This window comes from Empidonax traillii, unplaced genomic scaffold (genome assembly GCF_003031625.1).
Source record: "Empidonax traillii isolate 1590-97213 ecotype Southwest subspecies unplaced genomic scaffold, ASM303162v1 scaffold69:size3087049, whole genome shotgun sequence".
Lineage (NCBI taxonomy): Eukaryota > Metazoa > Chordata > Aves > Passeriformes > Tyrannidae > Empidonax > Empidonax traillii.
This window is the reverse complement of record NW_020955262.1, coordinates 259,821-281,024: the sequence shown is the minus strand read 5'-3', so window position 1 is coordinate 281,024 and position 21,204 is coordinate 259,821. Positions and strand designations below refer to the sequence as shown.

Sequence of the window (21,204 nt, the reverse complement as noted above, 5' to 3'; positions counted from 1 at the left end):
TGAAGTGTAGCATAGTTCATATTTCTCAAATCAGAAAGTGAAGAGTTAAAAAAGATGTCAATGTAACTTAGGCCATACTAACAGAACTTGGCACCACCAGAAACTTGGCACTCACCCTCTGTTTACATTAGGCATAGCTTTATGGAATGCTGAAAGGACTTCTCAGTGCTTTTGGCAGAGCTTGGGTTGTTGTGATATGAAATCATCTAAAAAGAAGAAGGATTTTAGTGCATTTACAATGGATTTTGAAAGAAAAAAAATCGCTTCTAAAATGACTTTTAAAAGAAAAAAATTTCTCTTCTGCATACTTGGTATTCCATTAGAAATTACTATAACTTTTAGACAGACATTTTTCAAAGAACTGAAGACTAAAGGCACAATCAGCCATGCAGTGTCACACCCAGGAGAAAAAAATCTCTAAGTGCCCATGTACAGGCAGGACAGAGGTACCACCAATTTACAACACCTATGCATATGAAAGAATGATGGCAAATTTATGTACATAACAACCAAAATACTGAAGACAAATACTCATAATGATAACAAAGACCACTGATGAGTCAGTGATTTCATAGTGCAGTTTGAAATGTGAGAAGTTTACACCCCTGCCCTCATGTGATCTGACTACAACCTTTTACCTTAAACAGTCTTGCTACATTTAAGTTTTCCAGAAGGGAGAACAATAGAAACTTTCCCATTACCCAAAGTCCTCACCCATAAAGGTGTGATTTGTCCAACATCCAGAGATGCAGAAAACAGATATTTCCATCTAACTTGTGACTTGGAGAAAAAATCTGTCTGCTTGCTTCCCTTGAATAAACAGAAAGGGGTTACCACATTTTAGAACAGCACAGCCTTATAATTTAAATAATATGCAGTACCGTCACTTTGGCTGAAACTTCCAGTTATTATAAAAAATGCTGGACAATGTGCTTATGTTTACTGTGTGGCATCTTTAACATTTATTTAAAATACCATCTTTATTTCATAAAAATATACACATCTACTTAAAAAGTAAATAATAGTGCAGTAATAAAATTGAAAATGTAGCAGTTAACATGCTCATTTAAATTATCATAAGGCTTTTGCATTCACTCATCTGTAAGTACTCACCTGCAAGAATGAACTCCTTATTGTTAGTGTAAACACTGTGCAATAGAAGCTGCTCATCAGATTACCCTCTCTACGTTCCTTCACACTTGTAACATTTCCTGGCAGTATTCACATGGGCTTCTGAAAATCTTCAAGTTACTCCATCACATTCCATCTGTCTCCTATTCATATCTGCAAACTTCTCTCCTTTGTTCTTGGAGAGATTATATAAAGCACAGCAAGCAGCTGCCATGAGAAAGAGAGATTTCTCATCAGTTTCTAGCCTACATGTCTGGGTCTTCTATTTATTCACCCCTTAGTCTTCCAAATGCACATTCTGTTGTTTTTCTCCAGAAGTGCTTTTCTCCCTTTTGGGTGCCTCATAAAAGAATCCATAAACTCAGTATCATAGAATCATAGAATCAACCAGGCTGGAAAAGACCTCTGAGATCATTAAGTCCAACCCTTGATCCCACACTGCCATGGTTAATAGTAAACACCTGAAAAACTGTTTCTAGTAAATGACATTCCATGACTAGGTTTTTTTGCTTTGGTTATACATCACATACAAAAATAGTGCTATGTGGAACAGTCACTCCACAAGCTAGACTTGGAGGACCTGGAATTAGAAAGGTAGAATTTGGGAGGTAGGCAGACCATGATTCATGGAGGCCTCAGAGCTCAGGAAGAGTCAACTTTCTGATACCCGTCTTAGTTGTCCATGTCTTCTAATGGTTAAAGTTACCATTATTATCATTATACTGAGAAGTCCTTTTAGATAATTGGGGATGAAAACAAATGTGCATGAAGATTTCTGGGAAAAATATGAGTTTAGTGCAGAGCATGATAGTTGGCTGCAATAGCATTTTGAAAAACTGTGAGATATGAAGGCAAGCAGAAAGCAGTTTCTTCCATGTCTGCAAGTAAAATTCTCTTTATAGAACCCTGCAACAGAATATATGTTTTATGGAAATTTAAGCTGGGAAGGAAAATAGCACTGGTGAGCTTTCCAAAGGGCTGCACCCCTAATGGCTATGGGTTAAAGGGAATAAAACAAGTGGTATTTGCTTTGAATCACTTGCAAGTTTTAGAACACTCCAGCCTGTATTTGCTATTGGTTTGTGTTTCACAGCAGGATAAGCAGTGAAAGAAAGACCATTCTTCCTGAATATATTGCCTATCTGTTAATTTCTAAGAAATTATTTTTTGTTTATGGTGTTAGCAACTAGAAAATGTTGCAGCTGGAGTAAGGTAACTTGTTTTGTCCTGAAGCAGTTGTTTTAATAGCAGCAATGAGAGCAGCAGAAAGCAGTTGCACTCACAGTGCAGGCAGATGAGAGGCTGTCAAGGAGATGTAAAAATGGATAGAAGTGTAAGGAAGATCCATGTCTCTAAAAATCAAATGAAAAGGCAAAATCTGAAAAGGAGAGAATTTTGACTTAACAATAAAATTAAATCCATTTGTCATTAAAGTGTGCTGTGACTTGAGTTAGGCTGAGAATTAACAAAAGGTTTCTGTCAGTAGCTTATAGAATATTCTGCATACTGGGTTAGTTTTTCTTATGCACATTTAACAAATATGCAGATAATGAATATTTCAATTGTTAGTTCAATTTGATTGAGGGAGCGTGGGTGGTTTGCATAACAACTGTTAGACCATAAGAATGTTTCAAAACTATTGCAAGAAACATTAAACATGATGTTCCAAAGCATAACATGTTGGGTGTATTAAGTTAGAGGTTTGCATTCAAATTTTCCAGCACAACACATACAACTTTTGAGTGTTATAAACAGATTACCTAACTAATTTTCCCGAGAAAGGACAGGTATGTAATATCACCTAATTCTGTACACACCCTGAAGGTGAATAGTATCTGGTGGTTAAGTTCTGAGTGCATGATTCTGTTTCCTCAATAGTTAGTGACTCCTTGTGTGAGCAATCCAGAACCTCAGACTCCACAGCAGGCTCTCAGCTGCCAACAGTATTGACACAGTATTGAAGCTGAACTGCCAGACTTTGTTTACCATCAAAGCTCTGGGGCAGATTGAAAGCATACAGAAATACAGGTAGTCCTTTGGACTTACAGACTGAAGTGTGTACAGACCTTTTTATGGAAATACAAAGCTGAATGCTGCCCACAGTGGGACTCTACTTGTGCAGTCTCAATGACCACAGTTGATTAGTTACAGCTCCACTTCCCGTTTCACAAAATGCAGCAGCAGAAGTAGAAGGGTTCTCACTGAGATTCAACAAATATTTATACACAGACAGTAATTTCATAATATCCTATTCTGCTTACCAAGATGTTTTTCAGTTTCTGGAAGTCATGAGTTCCTAGAGGAAGAGTTTATTTCTATACGCTGAGCTTTTGCAACCATTAGCTGCCCATAACATTCTAACCTTTGGGGAAGGAAAATATTTATAGAAGACCCCATGGGTAATAATCATATCATCAAACACCATAATTTGGGATAAAGATACAATTGGAATACAAACAAAGGTGACCTTTCCAGTTGAACGGAAATTCAGAATTCATTTCTGGCATAGTGGCATGGCTGTGCAGTGAATGTTTTGCACTCTTACCTCAGCTTGTGTTCAAAGTTCCCCCAGAACTGAAAAGTTAGATTCAAAGCCTGTCTTTCCATTTACTGTTGCGATTCTGAAAAAGCAAGAAGGGAGAGTGTTGTATGAAAATATATGCTGAAAGGAATATATCTGTAAAAATAGAAAGATTCACATTGGACTGTCTGATGCAGTGGCATTAGAGTTGTGAAAATATCTGAGACTAGTTACAACATTAACTTTGACCTTGAATATTAAGAAGCCACAATGTCCAGCACTTTTTTTTTTTTTGTCCAGTCAGTGAATACATTTCAGCATGATCTGCTGCATTCATAGGATCAGTTCTTGCCACCTAAGAATAGCAAGTGTATTTCTCCATTGACTTACTTTAAAGGCAGCATAACAGCCTTCATCTTCTTTCCAATCAGCAGTTCTCCCTCATTTATTGTGCACTGTCTTGTATGCAATTAGTATTATCTATGTCCTGGAATTCTGTTATTCCCACAGCTTTAAAGCCTTCTGTGTGGAATGAAAGGGGAAAATAGGAAATTCTCATTGCAATGCTTAAATTTGATATATTTTGCATGATAAATTGTACAAGATTCTGTCATTCGAATGTTTTGAAAACTGTATATCTACTTAAACTAGTTTGGGTTGTTTTTCTGTTTTAATATTGTTTATGGAAAATTGCTTTTCACAAAATAAATCAGGAAAAAACAAAGGCTTTATAAAAGTCCTGAGGAAGTATCACAAGACTTGGGAAAAAATGGAAGCATTTGTTTTTTAGCAAGTTAAAAATTCAGCTTCAGGGTGTTTGGATGGGATTGACATTACTGGTCAGAGTATTTTCTGATTGTTGCTTCACTCTTTTACTTGCTGCAGTTTGTACTCATCCCTTGATCTTTTTCTTTGCCTCTTCATTATTTACACAAGAATCAAGGGCTCTGTCAAAAAGCATTAGGTTTTTAGGTCACAGATAATGTGATCAGCAGCACCTTCACCTTCTGTAAGGGCCAGATTACACAGCTCAGTAGTGTCTCATAGGAAAAAGGTAATTAAAGTTCAGGGGACATGTGTTGTCATTCAATAGTCAACAGACAGTGTTTCCATATGCATCTGATAGAATGAATGAGAAAAAAATGCTACTTCAATGTCACTCCAGTTATATCAGTACTCAAGGCAGAGGTGGTAAAGTATAAATTGAGTGTTTAATGATTGTATGGATACTTACTTCTACAAGCTTTTCCAATAATATATAATATTAAAGTATGGGACAAAACTGCATTTGGCTCTACATGAATGCTCTAGAGAAGACTGAACACCCCACAGAGACAATTTCTAGTATGAAAAACTGTTTTCATCTGTGCAAAAGCATGGCATTCTCCAGACACAGCATTAGTTCTAACATCACTTTCAGTTCGAGGACTTAAAACTGGCACCAGCTTAATACTATCATCTTTGGCAAGTGGTGATCACTTCTTGCTGATTTTGAGCTAAACCTCTGTGCATTTATCAGACTTATGAGATGCCACATGCCTCCTAGGGGAAGACAGAAGCATGAACTGTTTGATTTGGTGTAAAGATGGAGGAAGTTTCCTTAAGCAGATAGTTACAGCCACTGTAGTGGTAGAATATGTCTCAAATGCCTGTCTGTGTATTTCCTGGGAAGTTCACATAGTCGTTTTTGTCAGTATTTTGCTGTATTTGAATTTTACCCATAGATATTTGCTACAGCTGGTGGTCTACTGACAGTTTTGCTGACCGACAGTTCATACCAATTCTTCTCATAAAGAAAAAAATCTGTGATAGTAGCATTAGAAATTTTTAAAATAATATAACAGCAAATAGCAGTACAGAACAATCAAATCACTGGAATTTGATTTGTAATTACTTCTAACATCACCAATCTGTGGTAGGATATGAAGAAATTGTAAAAAGTTTTGAGTGTGAGAAACTACCTGGGAAAACTTGCTTAAGCAGAATTGCTGTATTTCTGAGTTATTTCAGGTGTAACTTATGTCGTATATGAGAACTGAGCTCTTACCACAGAACCACACAATCTGATAAAATTGGTCCACATTGATTTCAACATAGCCATTAGCTAGTCCCTACAGTTAGCTACTAAAAACTTGGCAAGCTGAAGCTCAGAGTTGCAAATCCAAAGAAAACAATGCTGTTGCCTAGCTTATTACCTAATCCTCAGCACACATAAGCAGCTCTGACTTGGGGCTCAGCATCAGGTGCATTATGTTAGACCTCAAGGGGTTGTACCTGGAAACAATAAAAAATAAAGTAAACATAAAAATTTAGAAATCAAACATATTTGCCAACACTGGGAAAATGAAAATATACACTGATACCAAATAGATTATAAAGAAATGATCATAAATGGGGATGGTTTGTACAGTATTTGCAAATTACTATCCAAATGGATCTTGTTGTATCCATTTCTCTGACATGCTTCTGCAGCACGACAGAGCTGACAGTTTCAGGGGTTATTTTACTTTACAGTATTTATTTCTGTACTGCATGTGGTGACAGGTTATTTACAAACAGGAGTTAGTTTTGGCACATGAATACTCAAGCAAACAAAGATTCCTGGAACTGGAAAGAAAACTTCCAGTAAAACAAGGATTGAACTCTCAAAAGTTCAAATAATACCAAAACTAAACATTACTAATCTTCAGAGGTTACATGTTATTTTCCTTACTTTCTGTTTTTTAAGTGCAGTGGTAACAGAGTACTTAAAATCCTACTTGTGTTCTCTATAAGTCTGTAATACATTTTCTGACAGGGACTTTCTGTGTAGTGATTATTACAGTGATTTATATTCTGCACAAAAACAAGTTGATGTGAGCATTGCCTTTACTGAACATTCCTTTCTTGCTTAAAATTATTACATTTTTTCCAGGGATGACCAAAGAAACTATTGTTTCTTTGGGAGATGAAAGAGGAAGAGGAAGCAAACAAGAACAATGAGATAAAAATACCACTAAAAATATGACAGCAGGCAAAACATGAAGCCCAAATTACTGCACATTTCATTTTGTCAGTAAACATAAGAATGCAGAAAAGAACATATGTACTGTTACATGCAGTATTTATGCAAAAAGTAATGCTTAGCAATTTATGAGGGGAAAAAAGGAAGCTGATACTACTATTCACATAGAGAATTAGGTTATAATAAAAGATGTCAGTAAGTTGTGGGGAATGGAATAACTAATCCATGTGGACTTGGCTTCATGGACAGCCATTAGCGTTGCCCTGCACTCTTTGTGCAGCATAACCTGGTAACCCAAACAGATGGGACATGCTGTAAACATTGAGTAACATTCCTCTAAAAGCACTGCTGGGGAGATGAAAGTATAATATTCTCGGGGAAGCAGTACCAGAAGCAATATTTTATTTGTTAATTAGACTCCCATAAAATTGTCTCTTGAAAGTCAGGGTTTTTTTTGCAGTTTTGTGATCTCTGGCTCTAGTGAAGACTAATGGCAGAGCATCAAAACACCCAATCCAAGTAAGACTTGGTAACCTGATTTTGGATTTCTCATTCCCTTGTTTTCAGGGTTAGGGCTTCAAGTTCGGTAGAACTGCAAATGAGGCACAAATAATTTTGAGGAAAGAAATTAATTTGATCAAAAAGTTGTTAGGAGAGCTGAATTTCTTCTTACAGCAAAGAAGAAATAGTTCCAATATCTTAGTGACTTTTAATATTGTTAACTAAATGTGAGAAGCCCTGGCTCATGCCCACTAAATTCAGTGAGAAACATCTTGAATCCACAAGATTTTGGATCAAGCACATTATTTTGATGGCTTTAAGGAATAGGAATATATAGGACTATAAGAGAATAGAGCTGATGAAATGAAATCTTGATTTCACAAAATTCAATAGGGATTCTACTGTCCACTAAGAAAAGGCTGAAATGGTTCATGATATATTTATTACCTTATTTCAGTTAACTAAAGATGATTGGGTGGGCTAGCTATGGAAAACTCGTGTATAATTATTATTATAATAAAGAAAATAACTCATTCATCAAGACATGAGTTTTCCTACCAGCAAGCTATTAAAAAATTTGCCAAGGTTTTACAAAAAGAACAAAGAATCAAGAAATAATTCTAATTTCAAAAATGTAAAAAAAACCTCCCCAGCCTAAGGGGTTTACATTTTGATCCATCCTGTCAGATACAAAGAGTAAAACTGACACTTTTGTATATACAAACACCGAGCAATTTCAGAGGCATCAGCAGCAGAAAAAAATACATTTCTACCAATTATAGGATCATGCATTATGCTTCAATACAACCTCATACATGGGTTGGAGTGGTGTAATAGTCCTGTTACATGGGAGCCACATCACTGGCTCAGTGAAGTTGCTGCTGTCCTGGCCCTTATGACCTTAATTCCTAAAGTCAAAGTTTTGTGTTTGAGGGATATACCCAACAAAAGACAGCTAAAGAGAAGAAAATGCACCAAGGCGATCAGGAATTTTAACAGTAAAGAATAAAAAAATCCATTACCATTCTACTTTTAAAACTACATTTAACTTATGTGAATATTGTTATTTAAATGGGTTCTTTTTCCATACTTTGATGCCTCCACAGTATATTTCATTATTTCAAATTAATACTGGAAAAGGCTTTAGCTGAAAAATTTCCTTGGTCTGAGACCAAAAGAAAGTTTCATTAGCATAATTTCTTATGGTCCTTCTGTTAGTATTTTCAGGGACAAAAATGTAATTATCCTTTTTATAAAAAAAAAAAAATCACAAAAAAACCCCAGAAAAACTGTGAACATAGTGAAATTATGGAAGATCTAGATTACAACTCCAGTGAAAAATGTGGGACGAATTGCATGGAATATAAATATCAGTTCTGACTGAAGCATGAAACTTAGGCAAACAACAGGGAAGAAACCCCACCCTTTTTAGAACATTTTGAGATGTGTGAAACTACAAATGCTAGAGCTGTGAAAAGGAAACTGGGAATTTGATCCATATGTTCTGGAAATGCCACTGCCCACAGCTAAATTATTTTTGGAGAACAGAACAGAGAACAGAAGAACAACTGCTAACACTGCTATAAACACAGGGTCTTCCTGGTGATGCAAAGTTCCTACCATGGCAGATATTAGTGAGTGACTGTTACCATCTGAACACCATATATGAAGAGATAATATTTAGTATGTTCTAGAGTAATTACTGTGGCATTTGATATTTATCTAATTCTCTGAGGACAAATCATTCTGCTAACTCCAAGGGGAAAAACCGCTATTCAAGGTGGTTCACACATTGATTTTTTTTTTTTTTATATAGGTGAATATAATTAAAAAGCCTGAACTAATCTAAGCAATTCCACTGTGTCACAGAAGATCCCATTTTAAGCTTGGGAAGCTCTTTATCATGGTATATTTTTACAAAGTGAAATATTTTTAAGATCTGCAACATATGAGATAGCAGTATGACCTGTGGACAAATTCTCCTACTGCTTCTCGAAACCAAAGGCACATCATGCTGATTACAAGAGAAGTAACTACCAGTTAACTTGGGCTACCATTTACTTGTTCTCAGGAATGTGTGACTGGAAAGGATGAACTTCGCTTGTTCTGCTGTTAAAGACAACCGAGTCCCATATTTCTATTCTGTACTTTTAGCCAGCAGGCTCTTCTTACCAGTTGCCATCTTCCACTTTCTACTTGGAAGGCTGGCCCTGGATGCTTTTTCCTCTGACAATTGAGTAGCCTGCAATTCTCACATCCTAGTTTATTTTAGACAGCCAGGACCCATTTGTACCAACAGTATCAGAATACACAACATCAGAATATGCAACACATATTCTCGTAACTAGTTCCCACTAGTAACTCTTGCCACCCAAAGGGACAGAGACCAACATAAAGAGGGACAGATTCAAAGAAAGCAGTATATACATTTTTCTTGGCCATACCAGCAAACTTTCCCTGAAAGAGTTGAAAGATACCTATAAAAAATTTTGAATGGTGGAAGCTATATACCATCTGTTTTGTTCTGGTTTAGAAAGGAATTTCATCAATCCATGATGTTCTCTATACCACCTCTCCCTCACAACAGCCAATAAAAGCAAAGCCTAGCAACAGTTGTGCCTATCATACTGGAATAATCAAAAAATGAGTTCCTTTTATTACAAATGACATTTGGAAATTATGTCAATAATGCACTTCTGATACTAATTTTTACTCTTCTTTGAAAAAATGTCTTTGCTAAGCATTTTATGAATTCTGAAAATAAATAGCTCTCTGCACATATAATCATCAAGCTTGAACAGTTTTTATTTTTCATGTCTTTATTCATTCTTTTCTACATAGTATTTGTGGAATTCAGCATCTGGAACGAGCAGGAAACAGGTTGACTCTCTTTGACTCCCTTTATTTCTGCATAGTGACATTTTCCACTGTGGGCTTTGGGGATGTTACACCCAAGATATGGCCTTCAAAGCTGCTTGTTGTCATTATGATCTGTGTTGCTCTTGTGGTGTTGCCCATACAGGTAAATGTGGATTTTTTTCTCTTTAGCATTGTTTTTAAAACAAAAGAATAACAACTGAAATAATTTATTGTTACTATTATTATTGCATAAAAAATGTAAGAAAAAAGAACCATCTTATCTTCCGGGTTTTTTTTTCCTTTTTCATGTATGTTCTTCTATACTCTAGATTTATACTAAAAACCAGAGCACTAATAAGAGTTTTCAAATGCTGATGAAAGCCTTCTGCTCCTGTCATGTACCACAGAGCCCTTCCTTTATCCTGAGACACGGGTTTGTTATTAATGGAACAATTTTAAAAAAAAAAGCACAACAGTAGCCAGCACTTTCTTTATGAGTGTAGCATTTCCTCAGCAGGCTCTCCCTGTTTCTAATCTTGGTTCTCTCCACTTCCTCTCTTACTCTTACAGCTCAGTGCTAACTTGAAAAAATCTCATTAAATCTGCAACTCCAGCAAATTGGGTTCACAGCTGTGTATGGTACACACACACACACACGGAGCCAACAGCAGAGTTAGGAATTTTTCATGCCTACTTAGGTTTAGGACTTTCTAACAGTTTTAACAGGAAAAGAGACTGATTTGTGAAAATCCAGATATTTCAAGGATTCAATCAGCTGTGTTAAATTTGCACCAAGCATTTTCCAGCTCATTAGGTGAGGCTGGACAACAGAAACTCCCAGGTTACACGGGAAGCCCTGCCAAGATGTTCATCGTTCCATTGATCACCCAGACCTCGTGACAGAAAGAGAGGATGTGGGGAGACACCGAGCGTTTTTATCAAAGCTTACGGCAGACCTGCTAGACCATGAAGCTTTAAAGTTTCTCACTCAGACATTGTTTCCAGGCTCTGCTTCTTCAACAGTGAACTAAAGCTCACTGTGAGCAGACAACACAGAAACCCTGGGAGGTTGGAAGCTCAAGCTCTTAGCATTAATTTTACTGTAGTTATTTGAATGCTCTAATTATACCTAAATATTTAATGTCTGTATTCACAGATGTATGCACTAATACAATTATATTCTCCCTCAGTGCAAAATTAGTAAAATACATATTCTATTGAAAACTAAAATGTGCTCTGCTTAAGAAATTTGCAATTTCCTAGGATACAGAAATTTTATCTTTCAGGTGATTCTGATTCATACTTCAGAAATAAGAGCTCTACATTAGCAGTAAATAATCTAGAATCTACTGGCCTTTCACATAAATTTACCTATTATTAGCTACTTTCTTTTGTAACTTGGTAGTGATAATGGGGCTTCATTCAGTTTGCCATACACAGAATGTGGGAGGCATTCTTTCCTGAGCTTTTGTCCTGCTATGATATGCAATCAGTTATTATTCATGATTCAACTTCCCCATCAGTTGAATGTGGATGGGAAAAAGTAGCTATCACAGAGACATATAGTTAAATTGAGCTCACTATTAAACGTGTTTTACTTACAAGGAGTTTTGAAATGGTGAGTGTATGTTTTATTACAGACTGCTACAGTGTTGCCTTTAGTCTTAGGGATTCAGACTAGTAATGTTTACTGTTAGCTGCCTATATGGTTCAGCTGATAAAGGCAAATGTGCTGTATTAACAACTTCTGTGTTTTCTATGTTTTTAAATTGTATCTAAATTTATAAGACAGACTAAAGAGTATACAGCAGGTCACCTTCAGAACATTATAAAATCTCTGGGAGGAGTTAGTGCCCAGCTAAGGCGAATGGTTCTTCTATCCAAGTAATGTGTGAAAATTTAACCTTTCATATGAGAGAACCACTTATGTCACATGGCACTAGATAAAGAGAGCTCAGAGGTATAAAATAATACTTCAAGGAATAAGGTGCCAGCTTTCATTCTTTTCTAAAATCTTAAGATTTAATGTAGTCTCATGATATTTTAATGAATTTTCACTGCTATTTGCGCGTGCTAGATTCTGGCACCATTGACATGTTTTTCAATCACCCTCTTATTTGTCTTATACACTTGAACATTTTACAAAGAAAAAGACACTGTGGGCTAAGGGCAGTTTTTCATAGAGGCATGAGATTGAATGATGCAACATCGTCAAGTCATTATACAGTTGTACTGCACACCTACTTGTCTATATTCCACTGACAATTGGCATCTCTTGCAGTTTGAACAGCTGGCATATTTATGGATGGAGAGACAAAAGTCCGGTGGAAACTACAGTCGATACAGAGCTCAGACAGAAAAACATGTTGTGCTGTGTGTAAGCTCTCTGAAGATTGACTTACTTATGGATTTCTTAAATGAATTCTATGCTCACCCCAGATTGCAGGTACTGAGAGTAAAAAAAAAAAAAAAAAATTCCCAAAAATAAGAAATGCAAAATACTGTTTGGTTTTTTTGTTTGTTTTTGTTTGTTTGTTTGTTTTTTCAGAAAGACTTCTGAAACGGTCTTTAATTTTTAAAACTGAATTTGGGAATAGCTAGCATAATTGGGAATCTATAACTGCAGTAAGATGCTGAGGTACAGAATTTTCAATTGAGGTAAATAGGCAGAATTACTTTCTTGTTGAATAATGCCAGTCCTTTTAGAAACATGTATTTCCGTGCAAATTCCTTAGATTCTAACCCAAAATTAAAAATAAATGAAAGTTACTCAGATTATTTTTTTCCCTTGTTTTGGGACTGGATCAAAGAATCCTCATAAATCAAAGCATCTTTTGGTTTTCACATTTTTCTTTGTTTTTTTTGCCAGTGTTTGGAATCACAGAATGGGTAAGATTGGAAGGGACCCCAGTGGGTCATTTGGTCCAACTTCCCTGCTCAAGCAGGGTTATCCTAGAGCACCTTGCACAGGATTTTAAAGATTAGATCCTTTCAGAATTGTGAAAATTAAGAAATAAATATATATAATTTAAAGGACAAAGACCTTAAAAATTTTCACAGAAGAGATTTTCTTAGTGTACACATATTCCCTGGCTACTGCAAACTTGTCATATGACTTGTTTGGAACATCTGAAAGCCTATTTACATGAGATAGCAATTTGGATTTATTATCATTACCTTTGCTACAGACTATTTCTTTTACTAAATCTTCTCTATGCCTTTTACTAAGTTACCTGTGTACCATGCTTCATTAACTAATGCAAAAAAATCACACAAATACAATCCTCAAGTGGCTGAGCAGCAATTTGCCAAATCCCAAATCCCAAATACTCCTCAAAATAATTAGCTAGTAAGAGGCATAAGGAAATGCACAAAGAAATCACGTGTCTTATAGATGCGAACACAAATTGAAATCCAAAATTGAGTTAACTAACCTGAAGAATAAGTCAGGTTCTGTGATACACTGGAAATGAAGAAGAAGAATCCAAATACTTATAGGTAGAATAAAAGAGCTTATATACATTCCCTTCACAGCTGAAATCAAGTTTGACTCAATGATCTTAGAGATCTTTTCCAACCTTAATGATTCTGTGAACTGGGAAGCTGAAGGATAAAGGTGCACTGCATTCAGTGCACAGAGCTCTCCACAAAAGCTTGAGCGTCCCAAGGAGGACTTCTGGGACAAGCCTCTCCTAAGCTCTCAGTCTCTCCTCTCATGTTCCATTTATCTCTCCTTCCCATCTGTGACACATGTATGCTTCAGACTAACCTTACTTTTCCTAACCAGGATCATATGTAGCACAGGAAGCAGAGTATGGAACTGCCCATTAATGTAAAGGAAAAAAAAAAAAAAGGCAGAAATCAACTCTGACTATCAGCATATCAGCAACTATCAGAGATGTTTCTAATATCCCAATCACTGTTTCCTCATTCTCCAGCAACAATAAATGGTAACATAAGAAAACAAGATGACTATTCTCCCATTGTTGGTTTTTTTTTGACAGGACTATTACGTCGTTATTTTGTGTCCTACCGAGATGGATGCTCAGGTGCGAAGGGTGTTACAAATCCCGATGTGGTCCCAAAGGGTTATCTACCTGCAAGGCTCAGCACTAAAAGATCAAGACCTGTTGAGAGCCAAGTAGGCAAATATTGACCTTTTTTTGCTTTTGTTTCACTCATATTGTTTGATAAATAGGTTTAACAAACAACAAAAGCTGTGCTAGAAGGACAGCATGTGTATTTAGAAAGCAAAGCAAAGCTCTTTGATGTAATTAGTTTTCCTTAATATCTGAAATTTTTCAAGGAACAAATATTTGTGAGCTCTTTCATTTGACCAGATTTTTTTCACTGTCTTTTCTGTCTTTCTTAGTTTTTAAAGGTATTGAAACAGAATGCATGTGATTTCTTCTGAAAAAGCAAAACAGAATATTCCAAAATGACAGCAACGATAGAATATGTTTCTGCTTCTTGAGAAAATACGGTAAACGTGATGGTAGTTCTCCTGACCAGCTAAAGGGAAAAAAAGGAAACACTATACCTCCATATAGTCTTCCTTGAGGGCCTTCCTCTTACCACATACATCCACCACTTCTAAGAAATGCTCTCTGCTAGTTAATAGTGAATGCCATTTATCAAATCACATCAGTCAAACAGAGTTCCTTACACACACCTCTCCCCACCATTCCTCAATCAGTTGAACCTGTGAAGGAATTCTTAGTGGAATTCACATAGAACGATTGTCTCTTTAAAGTCTCCAGAGCGAAAGTTGATTCCTAGCAAATAACTGAGTTAACCTACCTGCATTGCTCTATAATGTAGATACTGAAAAATGAAGCCAATAGCTGTCCATTTGTGTCATTCAGCCTTCTTTACCCAAAGGGAGTTATTTCCAAGAACTTTGTCTGTGAGAGGCCTCATGAGCAGTGTTATCTTCTCAGACTTCTGTCCCTGAAAAAACAGCTGCTTCTACATCTGTTTAAAATTTGACAAGACAATAAAGCTTTTTTAAGGATTAGACATTTTCTTTTAGAGAAGTTTTTTTTTTTTTTTGGTGTTCTTGCTGATTTCAAGAAGGAATTCATGTGTGGATTTAGCTGACATTTGTGCTGCACGTTAGAAGAAGAAAAATTAGGCTGTTCCCTAAATATAATCTTGATATTCACTTATAATAACCTGGAGGTAGTCAGCTGTGGAACTGTGCTTTTTCCTGCAGAACATGTAATTGAATGTACCTGTCACAGAATAATTTTCAGCCTCTCCTGAGAGAAGAAGCATAGTGGGAATTTAATAGAACATTTAATATGAAATATAACCCAGTACCAAGACATTTGCTGTATTTCTTTTTAATGAGAACATAATGTGCTGAGAAGATAACGAGGCACATGGTAAACTTCTTCCAATAAATAAAGTAATGGTTATGAACAACAACAAAATTATTAAGAAGCGTCTCATTATCAAAATTTATACATATATAATTTATGAAATCCAACGTGAAAATAACATGAGAGAGGTCACACCACAAAGTAAAGGAATACCCAAAGTTGGCTGATTGCCTAAGTATAAAAGACTATATTTTTCTTTCTCTGCCCCAGTACACAATTTGACTTTGGAAAAATGATATTCTTTCTTCCTGTCTTTGAGGGCATCACTTTGCAAACTCTTGGTGTTCTCTGAACAGTGTTTGTGCGTGCAGCTTTTACAAAGAAACTGAATAGATTCTGTCCTGAGGTGCCACATTGTTCATCAGCATGACTGGAGACTTTACAGCTTCTTCAGCCACTGAAACTACACAGTAACTGGTTCAAACAGTTCCCATTCTCCATGTAGACTAGTAGTAGACAGTGAATAACTCTACCACACTTGACTTCTTTCCCCTACAGCTTTCTTCCATATTCTGTCATGACCTCAAATATATTTCCTCTCTGCCTCCACTTTCTTAGGTGAACCACGTTCATTCTTTTTCTTTGGCTTATACTTTTTCCATTCACAAGTTTCTCTTCTGTATATGAAGTCCCTTTAATTTCTGCCATCCCTAAGCAATGGAACTGTTGGGCTTTCTTGCCTCAGAGTCAGTTTTCTGGCACATAAAAATGGTGTAATTGACAAAGCTTTTTTAGTTTTAAGGACATTTAATAACACTTCTCTCATACTTCAGGTTCTAATAACTGTTTTCAACACAAATGACATTAATGTTTCTGGTGTCTAAATTAATGACATTCACAGATGCTAGTCTCAGGTTATTGTCCTTGCCATATATGGCTGAAGTGATTCAAGAATTTACAAAAAAATATTGAGGAAAAAGGTGAATATGTTCACATAAGGTTTCACTTCCTTATGAAATCATCTATACATACTGTCATCTGAGTTACCTCATCAGTATCTCCTCTAATTTCCTACAATTTTGGTAAAGACCCTATCTTCCCAATACTGCTCCCATATTTAGCTGAAATTACTCACACAGCTTCCATGATTTCTTCCTAATCAAAACCAACATGAACTGAAAATAGTTCATATAATGCATAAATACACAGAAACGCTTTTTATCCCAAGCACATTATTTTTGTACATGTATCCGACTTTCTGCTATTGCTAGGCAAGACAAGTCTGCACTAAGTTACCTGCCCCATCTTGTTCATTCTTATCAATAATAACTTGTGCATATCATACCCTTACACACCAGACAGACTGGTGCTGTTTATCCACCTTTTATACTCACAGCATATACTTATATTGCAGATTAAGTGTTTTTGAGGTCCCTCTGCATTTATTACTTTGGCACAGGTTCTACTGGCACCTGGGAAAGAAATGAGAGCAGAGAGACTAAACTTCCTCGGTGTTCTGTTTTTACACGCAAGACTGTGAACTGGGGAACACAAGTCCACGTAAATAGCTTGTTGGAATGTAACAGGCTTGTCTCCTCTCTTCTAGGATGGATGATGCTGAAGCTTGTTTCATACTGAGCAGCCGCTGTGAGGTGGACAGGACAGCAGCTGTAAGTTTGGAAGAAATAACTAGGAATGACTGTGCTTGTTGTTATACTGATACTGCCTTTATTCCCTCTCAGGGACTGAGAGGTCTTCAGTGAACAGAAAGTTAAGTTAGCTGATTTACACAAGAGATTTTGCATGTGGGATGAACTTCTTGTCTCAGATAAGATAATGAAAATATTTCTGTTGGATAAGGCCAGGATTTCACGAATTTAGGAAACACGAGTCTAATGGCTCATTTCATATAATATATCTACTTCTATCTGCTTTTTTAGATACTAAATTACATGACCTACCTACCAAAGAAGTTAGGATTTTTCAGTGTGTTTTAGTTATACGTTGATGTCTTTTTTAAAAAAGTAGAAATTTATACATTCCTCCAAACTTTAAAAAACTTCAAAAAACAATTTTCACACTGAATAAAGTGAATTTTTATCTTTTTTTTTTTAATGGAACAATGGCAGAATAGTATATAAGCACTATCATAGTATCTTAAATTGATAATTGGTAATTAATCACTCCCAAGAATAGTAGTCTCTCAAAAGGTTTCTATTCAAATCACCTGGACTAACATCACTGTTTGCTCTAGATATCCAGCTCAAAGAATTATATTTATTAAAAAGAGATATATATCAACTGACTGGTATTTTCATTCAGAACTCTCAAAAAAGTATTAAAAGTTTACCACTAACAAAGTAAAGACTGAATTCAACTTATAAATTAATTTCTGACTAATACCAAATAACCAACATATCTGAGAGTATTTGACTGTTTTTTCTTATTGGTCAAATTCAAAAATAAAAATGGCAAGATTCTTTAAATAAGTTTGTATGGCTTTGCCCAGGCTAGTAGTTACTTGCAGTCAAGTAAGTTACTGTCCACAAAGGAAGACAAATCTTTATTCAATGTATCTGTGAGAAAATAATAAAAGTATTTTAATATGAACTAGAACCCTTCCAGCTAATGAAATGAATTATTGATCACAAAAATCCAGGAAAAAAGTCCACTGAGGAAGGATTTATGAATGTAACTTCAAATTTTTCACCATGAGATACACATGAAATTATTGAATGCTTACCTCTGTTCAGTTCAATCTCAAACTCCAAAAGAAGTTCAGAATAAATCTGAATATTCCCAAAGGTGCATACGAATTGCCTAACAAATCCGGCATATCAGAGAAAAAATGATAAAAGCAACATAAGCTGCAGCTAGCAAGAAGAAAGGGTATTTCCTTTTTAGGCAAATGAGCTCCCAGAAGCAAATTTTATCAAACATAATTTATTTTCCAGAGGCTATCAGCATACTATAAAAAAAATATTTTATTCAAAGTTAAAGATCCTGTTCTGGTCCCATCACTCGCAGAAAGTCACTGAACTCCCTGAGAAATAAATCCGTGCTCCTACTAAAACACTGAAACTTAATGAGCTGAGAGCTTTGAATTTGATTCTTCAGCAGTAGACTCCTGCAAATACAGTAGTGAAAGGCAGTGAACTGGCAGCAAGTAATCCTGGAGTAGTCAAGCAAGGCAAGCATACTGTTTGGAAGGGACAGAAGGTCTGGGTATTTAGGGACAAGAACAAGCAAGAGTTCTTGCAAATACCTGGGAAAATACTGGTAACTTCTGAGACTGAAAAATATAAAAAAAGCCAAAGTCACTGTCTTAAATTAGCCATGAGTTCAGAATACATCAGCTACAGCATCTCACCTCACAACATATACCTGACAGTTGCGCAGTGGTTAGAATGAGAAATCCATATAAGCAGAGCACGTGATTTACACTGCACTTGGTAGGTTTATGCAGCATTAAGGACAGCTACACCAGCAGATAAACTGTTCATCTCTGCTCCTAACTGCTCCAGGATTTATGCGAAGAAAAGACAATTTTCAACTCTGCTGAACTGTCCCATAGGGCAGACAGTGGACTCCACATAGAGCTCATGGAGCTTCCATCCATCCTGGCCAGCACTGTCCAGTTTGGGCTTTGCAGGCATGGCCAGCTCCATCTCTCTCCAGGCAGCCTTTCCATCCTCAGGGACTGGTGTTTCCCTCAGGAAACACCAAACTGGCACGAGGCACATTTCAGCTGCCAGTACAGGTTATTATCAAATCTCATTTATCTTCACATCTCAAGCATACAAACAGGCATATCTTACCAGAGACACGATCCTATTACCTTCCTCTGGGACAGAGTGCCCTGTTGGAGGGCAGTGCAGAATCTCAGCTCTAGCAATGATATTCTGAGGGTCAGTCTGATCTGAAGCTTTTAAACAAGGTGTCACCTCCCTGTCTTGTTTTCTTTTTGGTTGTCAGATTACTTTTTGCACAGGGAATGCAATTATTTATACTGCAAGTAGAAAAGAGGACAATTTTTAATTTATTTTGTTTTATTTTACTGCCCCCTAGAGCTTTGAAATGAAATGGATTTAATTTCCTACATTGTCCCAGCTCTAGTCTTTACTAACAACTTTAGTTGTTAGTTAGCAGTTTGTCACTGGGCTGAAGGAAGTTCAGCTGTTATCCCAGAATCAATCTTCGTAACTACAACTGATTTTTCACCCTGTTGTCGTGAAGCTAACAAGCTGTTTAAGAGAGTCTTGGATTCTCTCCTACGTCTGACAACCGCCAAAATAAAAGGAGGACATTCCTGACCAGAATAGCTCAAGTGATTTTTTTAAGTCCCTGACAGTTTTTATCTCCCCATCTACAGTCTTCAAGCAGAGGATCTACTCATTTGCCGTGGATACCACTGGCTGTTCATTGCTTGCTATTTCATTAGTAAATAAGTTTTGATGACAACATTTTTACAGCTAACAGCTTTGTTCTGATGTTTTCTGAAAATTCAAAGATGGTCCAATTCAAGCTTGCACCTTTTTCCCCCCCTTCCATTAATCAAATTGTGTGACACTACTGTACTGGCAATCTGAATTACACTGTCTTAATAGCATTACAATATGGATGCAAAGATAGGAGGATATAACTAATTTATCAAGTTGTGTGGGAAGAAAAAGATTAAATTAACAGAATTATTTTAAAATACATACTACATGTATTTCTTTGAGTTCTGGTGATTAAATTCCTGTTACACCCACTTTAAAACTTAACAGCTTTTCATACATAAAATTTATTATCATCTCTATATTAATCACCATTTGTAACAGTGGTATCACCAATACTATATGAAGAGACTGAATCTAACAAATCACCCGAAGTGCCTACCTGTATTCTTGTCTCTCTCCCCTGGAGTGCTTCTTCAGAGTGGAATTTGGGAGAATAACTGAGCAAAAAAACTTGGAAACCCAGATAAACATCTTTTGTACACAAACATCTGTATATACCAAGTGAAAAGGGAGAAAGAGAAGCAATAAGGCAAGTTATTAAATGAACAGCACATACAATGAGTTCATTGTATGAAGCTGGATAGGGCATTTAAATATCCATTTTATATATATACATGTTTGTAGAATGTTGCTTCAAAGAAGAGTCTGCAAATGAAAGCAAGGGATATTTTGCAGTGTTAAAACTCCTAATGTGCCAAATAATCATCAAGAGGTTTTAATTTCAAAGTCTTTTGCTTTTCTATACAATTACATAAAAATATTTTATGTTGAGATTCTTACTTTCAGTTTTATAACACCCACTTCTATTGGTCTATGTTTGTTTGGGTTTTTAATAAAATAGTATCATTTGAATAATTTTGTAAAACAATCTTCATTCCTATATTTAACAACTATTGCACATTCTGAAAAAAAACAGGCTTTTTAGACAAAATAATAATAAAAAACCCCAAGAAAATATCTATTATGGAAGTAACTATATTTCTAGGCATTTGGTATACAGAAAACAGCCTCTTCTCAGCACTTTTGCCAGCCAGAGTGGTCTGAATGATTACTATGGAAAGGAAGGGAGGAAACTGGTAATGGCAAACCCTGTGCAATTAAGCCACACCATCACTGCAAGTGACTGCTTCCCTAATACCTTCTGCATGAAAAGATTAAGTAACATCTTCAACAACACATGATTTTCAAATCTGTCCCTAATCCACTCCCAAACCTCTTGCTACTCCTATAATATATCTTTATGACTGCCATCCATCACACTACCCAGACATTTACAGTGTGTTGGCATTTCATCACCTTAAGACAAAACAGCACAAACCTTAATGACAAAAAAAAAAAAAAAAAAAAAAAAAAAAAAAAAAA

The 21,204-nt window shown here is 36.1% G+C and overlaps 1 protein-coding gene across 8 annotated transcripts in view; it reads left to right on the top strand.

The window, feature by feature from the left end:
• KCNT2 (potassium sodium-activated channel subfamily T member 2) overlaps window positions 1-21,204 on the top strand; it is a 118,180-nt gene that overhangs the window by 52,363 nt on the left and 44,613 nt on the right. For all 8 annotated transcript variants that reach the window (XM_027880374.1, XM_027880372.1, XM_027880375.1 and 5 more), the window contains exons 10-13: window positions 9,999-10,179; window positions 12,298-12,462; window positions 14,021-14,157; window positions 16,947-17,010. In XM_027880374.1, the coding sequence (XP_027736175.1) occupies window positions 9,999-10,179; window positions 12,298-12,462; window positions 14,021-14,157; window positions 16,947-17,010 (547 nt within the window). The remainder of the gene's footprint in view (window positions 1-9,998; window positions 10,180-12,297; window positions 12,463-14,020; window positions 14,158-16,946; window positions 17,011-21,204) is intronic.